The 13,800-nt window shown below is 37.6% G+C and overlaps 1 protein-coding gene across 3 annotated transcripts in view; it reads left to right on the top strand.

Moving 5' to 3' along the window:
* LOC139723296 (semaphorin-1A-like) overlaps positions 1-13,800 on the top strand; it is an 87,935-nt gene that overhangs the window by 30,395 nt on the left and 43,740 nt on the right. For 2 of the 3 annotated variants that reach the window (XM_071634556.1, XM_071634554.1), the window contains 2 exons: positions 4,122-4,260; positions 5,334-5,486. In XM_071634556.1, coding sequence (XP_071490657.1) covers positions 4,122-4,260; positions 5,334-5,486 — 292 coding nt within the window. The remainder of the gene's footprint in view (positions 1-4,121; positions 4,261-5,333; positions 5,487-13,800) is intronic. The other variant, XM_071634555.1, reaches the window with a different exon arrangement.

Genomic DNA, 13,800 nt, shown 5'->3' with positions numbered 1-13,800 from the left:
ATCCACTCATCTTCCACTATGGTCAGATAAAGACTTCCACCAGCCTCGCTGCCCTTGACTCTGAGCTTCCAGCGACAGTGTAGATGCACTTTTTTTTGGGGGGGGGGGGGGGGTCATATATTCGTCCCTGGTGAATTGATGCGTCACATCTGAACGCAGTCGGGTTTTGGTGGACAGGCAATTATAACAAATTTTGGTGTCATTCTAACATCAAATTCATTTTGAGAGGTTGAATTGAATGCACAGTCTGAAATGCTCCATGAAACTTTTCAGGGATGTGATTAAAGTTTGTACTGGTCTATTCTAAATTGCTAAAATTGTTAGAAATTATTGTCATTTGAAACAAATGGAATTAAAACGATCTAATGATTTCAAATCTGAACCCTGCGTGCACTCAAATTTTCTCTGAGATTAATTCATGTGAGGGATGTGTCATATTTTACCCTGTATATTGTTCTGTAAAGATGTTGCTCCTATTCATTTTTCATCTGTTTGTATTGTATTTCTTCTTCTTCTTCTTCTTCTTCTTTTTTTTTTTTTTGGGGGGGGGGCAGGGTTGCTCATTCAAGTGATTTTCCATTTGGCCATTTCTGTTGCATCTAGCATTGTTCATATGAATAGTTTATGATGCAAAATACCTTTATTAGAAATTTCTAGTCTTTTCACAGCTTGGTGGAATAAGTTATGCAGAATAAAGGGTAACAGCACTGCAAATATTGTTGATCAAGTGAAGTTTTGGAACAAATGCCGAACATAACTTTATGAGATGTTTTGCAAAATAATAAAGGTGATTGAAAACCATTTCACTGCTGTTAAAAAGGGGGTTTCAGTTCCTGCTTTTCAAAGCTTAGACATGCATACAGGTACGTAGATATCACAGTTGTCTGGAGAATTCAAATTAATTTGCAAGAAGAGAAGAAGTGATGGAAACTTCTGAAACTTCAGATGTGATGTTGAAGTCTTCTGATCTACAAAAAAAGAGTTCAACTTGGAAGAAAAAGGGGAGAAGATGTGTGGTGTATGGGTGAAGTAACTTGGCACAGAGTAAATTTTGCACCTTGTGACCAGAACTTGTATAAATGTCTTGCAGCTATACAGGTTCACCCCCTCCAAGGCTCTCTATCATGGAAATACATATATGTACAAACTTCACCTCTAATAATTTCATGTGATTCAATGATATTCATAAAGATACTTCCCGCAAATTTTGAGCCACAAAACCCTTTTGAAATGAACAAAATCAAAGTCGACATCACCATTTTGGTAAATGACATTTGAAACCTTGCAGAAGCATTTTTTTTTTCTTCAAGAAACTTTATTCATATTTAAGTCTCAGCTTCGGATGGGTAAGAAATTTTTCAGTGTAATGTATTACACTGAATGTATTAGAAAACGGGTTTGGGTCATCTGGTGAGAAACAGTACAGGTGCCAGCAATACACTATACTAAATTGCATTAAATTAATTCAAGTTTACTACTTTCTTACGAGTTCACGGTTTTAGTAGGGTCAACTTTGAGTCTTGCAACGTCATGGTTTCTATAAGACGCCAAATTTCATCCCAACCCATATCAGGGCAATTACCCCCCTCCCCACTAAATACTGGGGTTAGTGACAAGGTTAGAGTTAGGGTTAGGTTTAGGGTTAGTCTGGGATAGGGTTAGGAATAGGTTCAGGATTAAGATTAGTGGTAGGGTCAGGAGAAGAGTCTGGGGTAATTGCCCAGGGGGTAATTGCCCTAGACCCTCCCAACAATCAGCTTGACCATGGTCAGTGTCTTGCTAAGGCTTGGGCTTGTGTCGACTATACAAAGGCAGCACCTTTGACAACTTGTCCATCAACTGCTCCAGGAAACAAGATCGCCATTTTCTGGAGCAAATTTGCCTACATTTTGTAGCTGTATATCAACAAACAGATAAACAAATGTTACAAACAGTGCTTGAAACTAGCATTTTGGAATAGTATAGTAGACCACAGATATTTGCTTTGTTTTATGAGAACTCAATCTTTGATAGTTTTATTGCCTTTGTATGACATATCATACTTAATTTAATTCCTTAGAGTCAATCTTTTAGGCTATAAAATGTAATATTCAAACTCAGTACATTTACCATGACAAAAGGACTTAAAAAGGACTTTAAATGTATGTGAGTGAGAGTAAAATACATAAAATGTGACATATATACAGCGTACTATGCACTCTGCCTTGCATTCTGATTTTTTTATGAGTGTGTGTACATTATATTATACATAGCATACAATATGTTTGATTTAACTTTAAGTCTTTAAAGGGACTGTACAGTACTGGTTGAGGTGGGGATTCATGTTTTGAACATTCCTAAGTGAGATAATGAGAAACCTCTTATGAAATATGAAAGAGCATGTAATTTTAAAAGAAGGATTCAACATTTATTTCATGAAAATTGGTTTTCAAATGGCTGAGATATCAAAAAAAGTGATACTAATAAAAGGCGACAGGCCATGCCTTTTATTAGGATCTCTTTGTTTCACCTTGTTTTTGGATATCTCAGCCATTTCAAAACCGACTTTCATCAAATAAACTTTTGATAACCCTTAGAATTGCATACTCTTTGACATCTCATAGAGTGGTTTCTGAATATCTCGCAAAACGTTAAAAGTTAAATCCTCACCTCGACCAGAACTGTACACACCCTTTAAACAACACACAAGTACATTTGAAGACCATAACTGCTACAACTGCTACTTCTACTACTGCTTTAACATGGAGGGCATTGCTAGTTTAATTACTTCATAAACTGTATTTTGTTTTCAGTCAATTAACCAACGATAGCTCCAGATCCTATTACCTGCAGGTTGGCATGGAGTCATGAACGAATGGTTTCATTGCATCAATGCGTATAAACTATTGTGTGTCAGGATGGACCATACTTGGCAACGATGTAAATTTTCCCGAAGCTTGTTGACTATTGCCGTGGTAGTTGAGAGCTCTCTCAAGTTGTGTTTGCAAATGTTTGGTTTTAGCCAGTCACGTTCATTTTGATTTCTTTTGGTTTGATATTGACAGAGATTGTCTTGTGTATCTTTCATGCCGTAACATAATAACACTGTGTGGAGATACTACTGTAGTCTTTTGCTTACAATGCTGCCATATGCATATGTATTGATAAATTGTGTGGACACCAGTCTTATTGTATGTTGGTAATCATTGCAGTATACACAATCACAATCTCAGAACCTTTCTTGGTCCAAGTTCTCATAGAATGGCAGTCCTAGTATGACACTTAATTGTATCATTGATTCTCTCAGTCTCAAAAGTTTGCTCTGTTGATTTGTATGTATGACAAGAAAAAAAAAAGAAGAAAAGCACACACAGAATTTTGAAACATTGACCTTCCAAATACATCAATTGTATGTAAGTCCACTACCGTATGTTAACCCTTTCTGTTTTTGCCTCCCAAACCAACCAAGGTGCTTCTTGCCTTATATATTGCCCAGGGCAAGTGAAAATCAAAGTCAGGCAAGTGTTTTGGAAGAATGAGAAAAATGTTTGCTCGAATTGGTTACGCTAAAAGTTTTGAAGCCACCTTCCTTTCACCCCCGCCCCCTTCAAACCCACAAAGTCAACCATACAGAAACCCAAATATAATGACTGTTTAGTGGTGCAAAGCACTTTGATTTCAACGCAACTTTCGAACACTTTAAGAGGCCCCAATGTAATGCAACACCAATACTTGAGCAAACCAAGTTTCTTACTTCAATGTGTTTTATATCCAAGTGTATAAAACAACATTGTACTGATTATTCAGAGGATTGTGTTTAATGTAGTGCTTGACTTAAAAATGATTTTCTATATCATTTTCTATATTTCTGGACTTTCTTCAGGCAAGTGTTCTGCAACAATTTGAAATTTTGCTTGCCCGACCAGGCAAGTGGTAAAAAAAATATATATAAAATTATGTAGCACCCTGCCAAGTCACAAAACATGAGCCTGAATGTTCCCCAAATACATTACATGGTGGCTGTTGTTTTAAAGTTATTCTTTGTTCCTCTGTTTTAGGCACAATGCATTACATACAAAATTGCAGCCAACACACATATTGTTCTCACAAATCATGATGTTCAACCCTGTTCTTCCATCCAGGGTATGATACAGGGCATAAGCTGCCCCGGTCCCACAGAAAAACCCTGCATGTACACAAGGACACAAGGTCATGGTACTCTGGATGGTAGTGGCATTGCCCCCAAACACTGGGAACTGAACGCGACATCCCTCTATGCAGGTGAGTGACACTGAGGTGATATCCAGTCATGTAACTTTTCTGCTTTTTTAGTACCAGGCCTACGGATGTTATTACTTTAGGATCAGAATGGTTCATCACATCACATGTGATGTGGAAGTAGAAGACTGATCCTATAGTATTCCGGTCTCAACATGGAAGAATTAACTTTAACAAGTTCAGCTGAACTTTCTGCAAATGGTGGCCTGATTTTCAGTCATATATTTCATTAGATTTTATAATATGTCATTTAGATCCCTTTCAAAGATTTTTGTTTTTTCTTCACTGGATTACAAAACTACTCACAAAAATACATGCAGGTCATTAACGTGAGAAGTAATGACTGTTTATATGCAGATTTACTGAAATCAGGTTCATAAAATTATTCTTTTTGAGTGAGCTGCAACACAAGATCTGGATAATATGAAGGTTGTCAGAGGGGGTTGTGCATGCTTTAAAAGTCTTGTTTACCTTTGGGAACAGTGATGTAAAAAAATTTTGAGATATGACACTTAATGCATATATGTGTAGGTCTGTTGTACAGCAAAACATGTCACACAAAAATTTTTGCAATAAAGCCTAGAATATAAGGAGATATCTGTATTTTTCTCAATATACCGTAACTGTAGAAGGTTTGGTCTGGAAAATTTTTTATTTTAACTATTGTTCACAATTTGTATATTTTACAATACTAAACATCGATTTTACCAATTGAGATTTCTACAGTGGTTGTTTCTATCCCTAACTCACATTTTAGAACTCCTAAAGCACTAATGCTGGGTTTTTGTTTAATCTGCAAATAGTATTTTATGCCTTAAAGTGCCATGTCAATGCTGCACACTGGCACTGGTCCGAAGGTCCCGGACCAGCAAAAATCACTGTCGGACCTGTAACTTTTTCAGGAATGGACCTGTAAGAAATGGAAAAACTAGGTACGTACTGGTCTAACAGACAAGTCTGTCCAGTAGAAGAAAAAAAATGGGTTTGCATGCAGCTCTGACTTTGTCCATGCCGCTATTGAAACTGAAATGAAACTCAGTTACGACATTCTCTTGACTCATTTTGTACATTGGTAGATGGTATGCTCTTCCTGGGCGTGTCTAAGACCAGCGACAAGAGTCGCACCTCCATCTCGCGGGTGAGCATACCCGAGGACAGTGTTGGCTGGTCAGACAGCGCATCCCTCTCCAGCTTGGACACCACATCCTACTTCTTCAGATCGGTCAATGGTAACTATTCCTGTGAATTGAAGGTTTGATGTAGGAACGTGCTGCAGATGAAGCACATACCATAGCATGATTTTATGATTGATATGATCATGATAGTTTTATGGCGATAGAGTTTTACATAATATGAATGGAATTTATAGTGATAATAGTTGTTTCTAATGTATATTGGTACTGTAAAACAAGGAATGTTCATGTGCATTTTAATTTCGCGAATTTCACGAGCGCCAAGATTCGCGAAATTAAAATTCACGCGAAAGTTCTTGTCTACACTATATGCATTGAATGCCAGTGGCAGTTCGCGAAAATTTCACGCTGCAAAAAAGGCCGTCGGCTCCACATCGCGAAAAATTCATGCCGCGAATATATCATGTTTTACAGTATTTCATTATTATTATTATTGTTATTATTAGCATTATTACTATTTTCATTACCGTTATACTGTTTAGATGAAATATTAAGTGGTAATTTAGAGTAACACATTTCTAGTGTAGTCCATGACATCAGTGAAGTAACTGTGTGCTAAGACATGTCAAAAGATTTAAAGAATGGAGTAGAAGTAAAAGTAAAAGTGACAGTGCGAATGTAAGTGTGAAGCCAGGTTAAATTTGTGATATGAGTTAAGAATAAGGAATATGAAGCAAGCGGACTACTGGGGAATTATTTTCTGCTCAGGCATGTATCCAGTGTCCAAAGGCCAGCATTTGTGTGACACTTGTGATCCCTAAATTCTGCACCTGCGCTTCCGGCCGCGTAACAGCACACATGTCCTGTTTAGGTGTATTGTTTCTCCAGAGAAAATTACCACAGAATTTTACAACTAAAACATTGATTTATGTATGTGATACAGTGTATTCAGTTACTATTAAAATCGTTTGTAGAAATAGTGAAACTTGAAAGATAAACAAACAAACAAACAAACATGCACAAAAACAAAAACAACATGTTCTGGATTGGGTTACCGTCTGTCCCTCAGGACATACATAGAAAAAATGGTAACTATTTAAATCACAAACAACAAAAAAAAGAAGAGAAAATTGTTACACTGACCTCATCATCGTATTAATGGAAGGATGTGTAGACACACGTGTTGTAACAGAGGATAGTTTAAAAAGATTCAGCTCAATGTTTCAAGTCAATCCTCAATATGAGTGACGCATTTGCAGAGCAAGAGTAGATCTATGTATTTGGGTAATGCATAAACCTTCATCATTGATTATATTGATCATATGTTGACCTTTTACAGCTGTGTTTTATTTTGTGTGTGTGTGTGTGTGTGTGTGTGTGTGTGTGTATGTGAAGTCGTGATGAATCTTGAAGATTCTGTCATTCCTGAAGTCCCATCACCTCATTTCTGTGCTGTACAGAATTAGCTCAGCAGATCACCTACATATAATTCACTTTGATTTCTGTGCTACATGTAGATGATGGTATAACAAAGGATTAATATTGTAAACCTTCAAACAACACATAAAGAGTTGAATGCTTTTTGTTTATGTAGTATAGTCACAAGTAAACAAGAGAGCATTAAACAAAATGGTGCTTATGATTTCTGGCATGAAATACAGCATTCACAAATATGTTTTTGTAAAGTTTATGGCACAAAAGATGAAAACATTGCCAAAACAGTTTGCAACTAATATTTAATTGCATTTCATAAAAATGTCTATAGATGTTATTAATGCCTCCAAGAATAGAACATATGATACAAGAGCAATCCAACTGTTGTACTTTTTATTGTTGACTGAGCTTCTTCCACTTCTTACACTATCACTATATCTGCCATAAAAGCAAAAATAGCAAAGGTTTGTCGACCTTTGACCTTCAATTCTGACCATTAATTCACCACTATTATTACATGGAAATAGATGTTTATTTATTCATACAATTTGTTCCAACTTATATTGACATGACTGGACAATCCTAGATGAAGTTACAGCTGAAAATGTAATATTTTGCATAAATTCAGTTACCTTTGAACTTTGACCTTCTGGCTTTTGCTCAAAATCTAATCAACAGGTCTTAGACCTTGGCCAAGTACTCAGAAAATCCATAGAGAGGTTTTCCTGAAATCATGATAATGGGCCGTACTAGAATGATGGACAAGCCACCTGTATGATGCCAGTGATGCCCTTCAGGGGATAGGCATAAATATTTTTGTACATGTAAACCAGTTGAGGACGGACTTATTTTGCTATTATAAAATTCATTTCCCATAGACACCTGCCCAAGTATTCTCGGGACTCGTCTTCAACGGATTAAGTAAATGGCCATATGTATATTAAAAGTGATTTGAAACTAGCATTCCGATGTCATAAAGTTTTGTAGTATTTGTCGGACTTTGGTGCACTTTTCCCTCATCCAGGGCTTGTACCGTATGCAATCAGCCGTACGTCGTACAGCATTCTCTTTTGAAGTATCTGGAATCTTCACTATCTGAGCCATTTTGAATCCTAGCCTTTGCTTTAAAAAGAAGAAAAAAAAAAGAATAAAGTATAGTTTGTTATGTCTTCTTGCAAAGAGCAAGTGCTTCCAAAATACACGTTAGAGGTTCTTATTGGTCATGTATTTATTTGTTATTCATGTGTGTGTTTGTGTTGTTGTTGTTTTTTTTTTGGGGGGGGGTGGGGATTGATCCTCAACTTAAAAGTTGTAAAATAGCTTGTTTTGACTTGACTTTTTTTTCTTCAAATACCTAAATTCCTTTGTGCTTGACTGTATCTAGGCTTCAATGCTTATGTTCTCCTTACTTTCTGCCAGTCTGCTTTCTTACCATTACTGTGGTGGGATTTTGGAAATTAGTTATGACAATCATATACCACTGGAAGGCAGAGAGTCTACAGATTTTATATGTACAGTATTATAGTTTGCAAATCATCATTTGGTGAATCGTTCAGACTTTTTCCTTCATGACAGGTCACTTTATTTTGAGAGTAGTTTATTCAACAGCAATTTGCTGGTTATCAAACGGTGTTTTATTTTGCCCGCTGTCCCTTGTTATATATGCAGATTTTTTTTTTTTTTTTTTTTTTTTTTTTTTTTTGGGGGGGGGGGGCAAGATTAATCTCGCAATAAAAGAAAGTTTGAATTCTCGTACATAGATTAACCTGTTGAGGACAGACTGATTTTGCTACAACATGCATTTCCCACAGACACCTGCATGAGTATACACGGGATTCGTCTTCAGTGGGTTAAGACATAAAGGGTAGCTAGAAACCAATGATTTACCTAGTTAACCTGTTGAAGACTTGTCTGGAGTATACTTGGGCAAGGTTGTCTATTGGAAATGTGTGATATACGTAGCAAAATAAAGTCGTCCTCAACAGGTTGAAAGTGGATTCTTCTTGTATTCAAACTTGCTAGAAAGGGACTTCCCTGTAATAAAAAAGAATTGAAAAGTCTTATGTGTTGCTTGAAAAGTCTTGTTAAGCAAATTACTCCTACAGCTTATTAGCAATTATACCAATAGTACTAAGCACACAAAATTACCTTTTGAATGTTAATGTGATATGTTTTTTTTTTTTTTAGTGTCTAATGAGTTGTTTTCATGGCAACTGCAATAATGTGGAGGGAAAAAAACTTTGTAGAGTGAAGTACTTCCTCTGCCTTCCAGTAAGTGCAATGATTTTGTTTATACGTGATGGCCTTGAGATATTGATGTACTCAACACGATCTACAATGTATGTGTTTGTCAGAACAGGCGTTGTCATGGTAACCGCAATCAAGAGCAAAAATGTAGGGCAAACTATTCCCACAGTTTTTTACCAGCTGAAGAAAAAATAACATGGTACATGAATCCTGATATATTGATTCATTAAAACCAACAATTTGGAAACTTTCCAATACAAACGCTAGTTCATATTTCACTTTCATAGCCAAAGTGTGTGCATACATGTCACCTTAGTTTTAACCCCCCCATTAAAACTACGGGATGTGGCTGGGTTTCAATCCCACTCAGTGATGTTTCAAGTTACTTTCAGTATCAATCATTAGTTTTTATACTACAGAGAATTACTTGTTTAATATATCATTATCAATATCTAGAAGACCTTCAGAAATAATGTTGGACGTGATGAAAATTTGCGCACATTAGCAGTGCTTAAGTTGTGCATGCCTGTTGCCCATGGAGAAACTATGGAGAATCTGTACATAAGCAGTCAGGCATGATAATTTGTTTGCAGTCATGTGTAAAAGTTTGTCTGGCCTTTTTCATGTGAAGTGTTCCTTGCGAGAGACGCGGGGACCGAGAAATGGCATCTGGTTTGTCGTACATCCTCTAGCAAAATGCGCTGGTACGTTGGGGACAGAATCAAGATTTGGTTACATGAAGGCATATGCCATGGCCTCAGTCAGATAGAATGCCACAAAATTGTACATACACTTTTGATATGTATTTATACGTCAGTTGTTTATTTGCCAATTGAAGTTTGATTTACAGTGTACGTCCAGCCGTTAATAGAGTTTGGAGATATGATTTCTCATGGAAATGCAACAATGAGACAGGGGGTGATTGAAATTTATTGATAGTGCTGTGTCCAACTTGCAGGCACCATTCAGGAGAACAATGAGTGAATGCAGGTAGTCATCAACTTGATCTGTGATGAGTACATTAGGATTGGAAGATGGAAATTTGCGACATGCTTACTGCACAATGCAGAATATACATTTGTAGCTTATGCAATATTCATGCTGGTGAATTCCACCCTTGTGGCTGACCTACCAAGTTTAAAGTTAGTATACAAATATTGAATGGTCACCAGTGCGATGGTACAAGATTTCGCACAAGGTGGAAGAAGGAGGCGCTGTGTTCAACGAGGCGAAGCCGAGTTGCATAGTGTGCCTCATCTTTCAACGAGTGCAAAATCTTGTTCCTTGCAAGAGTGAAGACCATACACTATTTGTATTATACAACACCTCAAACGTCAACTAATAGATGTGGTCCACAAAGATTCTCGAATTTAGCACAGAAATGGCAACCATTTTCCGTGAAAGACGAATGAGTAGCCACACAGTAACAGTAACCATGTACGTACCTACACGAAACAAAGTTGTTTACAAAAATGAGTGACAAAAGTACGAGCTTGTAAGCGCGCCCGTAATTGTTGAGTGCACGCGGCAAATGTTTGTCTATTGTGACATCAGAGCCGTGCGATGGAACAAAAACTTTGTGTCAATTATGAGTTTAACACGGGAGTCAGTGGAAATGGGTGACGTCAGCCATGCCCTATCCATTTCTGCTCAAACAAAATTGCACGGCTAACAGCCACAGCGTATGATGGAATGTTTAACTAAATGTCACGTGATGGGAAATTGACCAATTGGATAGCTACATTCAATTTAGTTGTTGTATAATTATGATATGTGGGTAGTGTATGTGAAGTGTTGTTTGACTTCATAGAGTAATGAGTAGGGTATTAAAAGCACTTTATCCCAATGGCAATGCTGGAAACTAATGATAAGTCATGAGCCGTTAAAACCATGAGACTCGATGATGGGGCCATATGGATGTGGTTTTAAGACCAGAGCCATTCCTGAAAGTGAGAGTGAAGAGATACAATGATTTGATCTCTTTTGTGTCCAAAACAATGAATAGGGGGGAAAGGAGTTGTACAAATTAATGTAATTACTTTAATGTGCCTCTTTCAAAACAAAGAGTGCACCACAATCTTGATGCTATGAACTGCCAGCTTGAGAGCAAAACACACAAAAAACAAGTACAAAAACAAGCACGCACACACTCACACACACACACACACACACACACACACACACACACACACACACACACACACACACTCACACACACACACACACACACACACAAACTCACACAGAACCATATTATTGTAGTGGGCCATCAGTGTAAGTGAGTGTCATTTGAACTTTTTATATCACATAGAGAGATCAGGTGTCACCAAATGGCTTCTCATCTTTTTCATAGGCAAAAGCGAAAGTCACGGTCAGGCAGTGCCTTTTTCCATCGTACTTGTCCACATGGTGAATTAGTTACCAGTACTTGTCGGATACAATGTTTAGAGTCCCCCAAAACACGGCACAGCATCCGAGAGTTGTGCTGTGTTTACGTCTACAGACAACGGGACTCTAAATGGTCACCACACAAAGCGCAATGCACAAGTCTGGCATTATAAGTCTGAAGTATACTATGTAGATCACCCTAGATGAGGGGACTGTAAATGTGACTCAGTACAACAAAAGGATCCGAAAGTTTGGAAGGACAATTTTCTGAAAATGGCATGACATTATTCCTTACACTTCCACTTAAATTTTGTGTATAACACGACTCATAAAAGTACTCTGTTGTGGAGATATCAATGATTTTGTTAGCGCATGTCGAGTGGTTTAGGAAATCGGCGTTTTGAGAAAACCGCCTTCAAAGTTTTCCTTCCAACGCTATCATGATCAAGGGGAACAAGACAGTTTCCACCTCTCTAGCAACCTCTGCAGCGTTCATTCACGCTTTCAAATAACGCCAGCTGTCTACACACTGCCAATCAGTAACCAGGATGCCACGCACTGACCAATAAAATCACTCCCTCGTTGCTAGGGGCAGAGTCTAGCTGCAGCGCTAAATCCAAATCTTCGGACACATTTCTGTTCCATTGAAAGTTGGAAAATCATGGCCCCGAAAAATGCTAATATAATATTTTGCATTTCCTTTGATCATTTAGCTTCGAAATTTCAGCAGATGATAGACAATACATTAGACTATAAAATTATGCCAAAAATAGGACTCTAAACATTTTGACCTATTTTGGTGATCTGACTTCAAACTCGATTTTCTCAGCTCAGCCATCAGCGACTTTAGGATCCTTTTGTTTGTGGTGGGTCACAAATGGCCTCGGGATGAACATGGCACACAATTCTGGTTATCTGCGCTGTTTGTTGCATACTGTAAAAGTGGATATTTTCGCGCCACTAATTTTTCGCGCTTGGCCGAATAAGAAGAGTTTTGCATGTTTTTAACTCCGTGGAATCAAGACATCACGCACAGGAACATAACGGCTAGCAAACATATTCGCGTGCTCTTATTTTCGCGGTAGTTTCTGGTTGCGCGAAAATCCGCGAAAATTTCAACACCGCAAAAATTTCCACTTTTACAGTAGTGCACATACTGTATGTGCGCTCAAGAAACTGCTGCCTCTCTTGAGGAGAAATGCCCCTCCCCTTTTTTGATAAAAACATATGCCAACCTCGCGCTGGATGACCACGGTATCCACGGTATCGAGATTAACCCATGAGGACGGGCTGATTTTGCTACAACACCCATTTCACATAGATACCTGCTTGAGTATACTCGGGGCTCGTCCTCAACGGGTTAATAGTACAATATGTATATAAAAACCCTCACTCCCATCTTGCATGCCCCCCGGAGGTCCTCCTGAGATACTCCTAGATGGGGGACTCTAATTGGGGTATAAGCAATATTTCCCCAAACTTTTAGGGAAAAAGTCACAAAAAGAGGAAAGTTTTACAGTGGAGATTGATTGATATCAAAGCTTGTGGTTAACAGAAAGATTGTGGAGATTTCCTCCCCCGCCCCTACACACACACACACACACAAACACAAAGCAAAAATAGGTATAAAATATTATGAAATAGTATGTGCTTTAAGCTGAATTATTTGGGTGCAATTTGTTTAACCTAGGACATTTTGAAATTGCACTTTGATATATCATTGGTAATATTTGAAAAAAAAAGAAGAAGTTATGTCTTTCATATGTGGGGTAATGTCATGATTCCCTTTGAACAGAAGGTTGTTCCTGCATTGAAAGCAACCAAGAAAAAATATGCTTCTATCAACCTTTGGTTACTAATTGCATGGATTCTTCTTCTTCTTTCTTATTTCAATAAACCCTCCAAAACTTGTAATTTCAAAATGTGTCATATACAGTACATATGTGTAAAAAGTGCACATCTTTCAGCTGTATTTTGCATATTTCTCTTATCAATTCAACCATATATCTACAACTAAATGAAAGAGTCTGAAAAAGAGTAAGCATGAAAAAAGAAACAGCATCAAAATCCAAATTTTGCTGGTGGGGCATCAATAACCATTGAAAAATCCCATTAGATCCACTGAATGTGAACATGTTGAACTCTCTCAAGGGCTCTAGATCGTTTGGTACATCACTTATGATCTACAAGGGCAGGTGGTATTTTGATAGTACAGTTTTTCTTTTTTTTCCCCCTATTTTTAATGATTTTCCTTTTGTACTTGACTCATAAGCACGTGTGGCTCGTGGTTGTTTCCCGCTCCCCCCCCCCCCCAAAAAAAAAAAAAAAATAGGATGGCTGT

The sequence above is a fragment of the Diadema antillarum genome, unplaced genomic scaffold, assembly GCF_040938485.1.
Source record: "Diadema antillarum isolate AM-2024a unplaced genomic scaffold, OU_Dant_1.0 scf00000185, whole genome shotgun sequence".
In the NCBI taxonomy this organism is placed as follows: Eukaryota; Metazoa; Echinodermata; class Echinoidea; order Diadematoida; family Diadematidae; genus Diadema; species Diadema antillarum.
The sequence above is the reverse complement of the archived record's forward strand: the minus strand, read 5'-3'. Positions and strand labels throughout refer to the sequence as shown.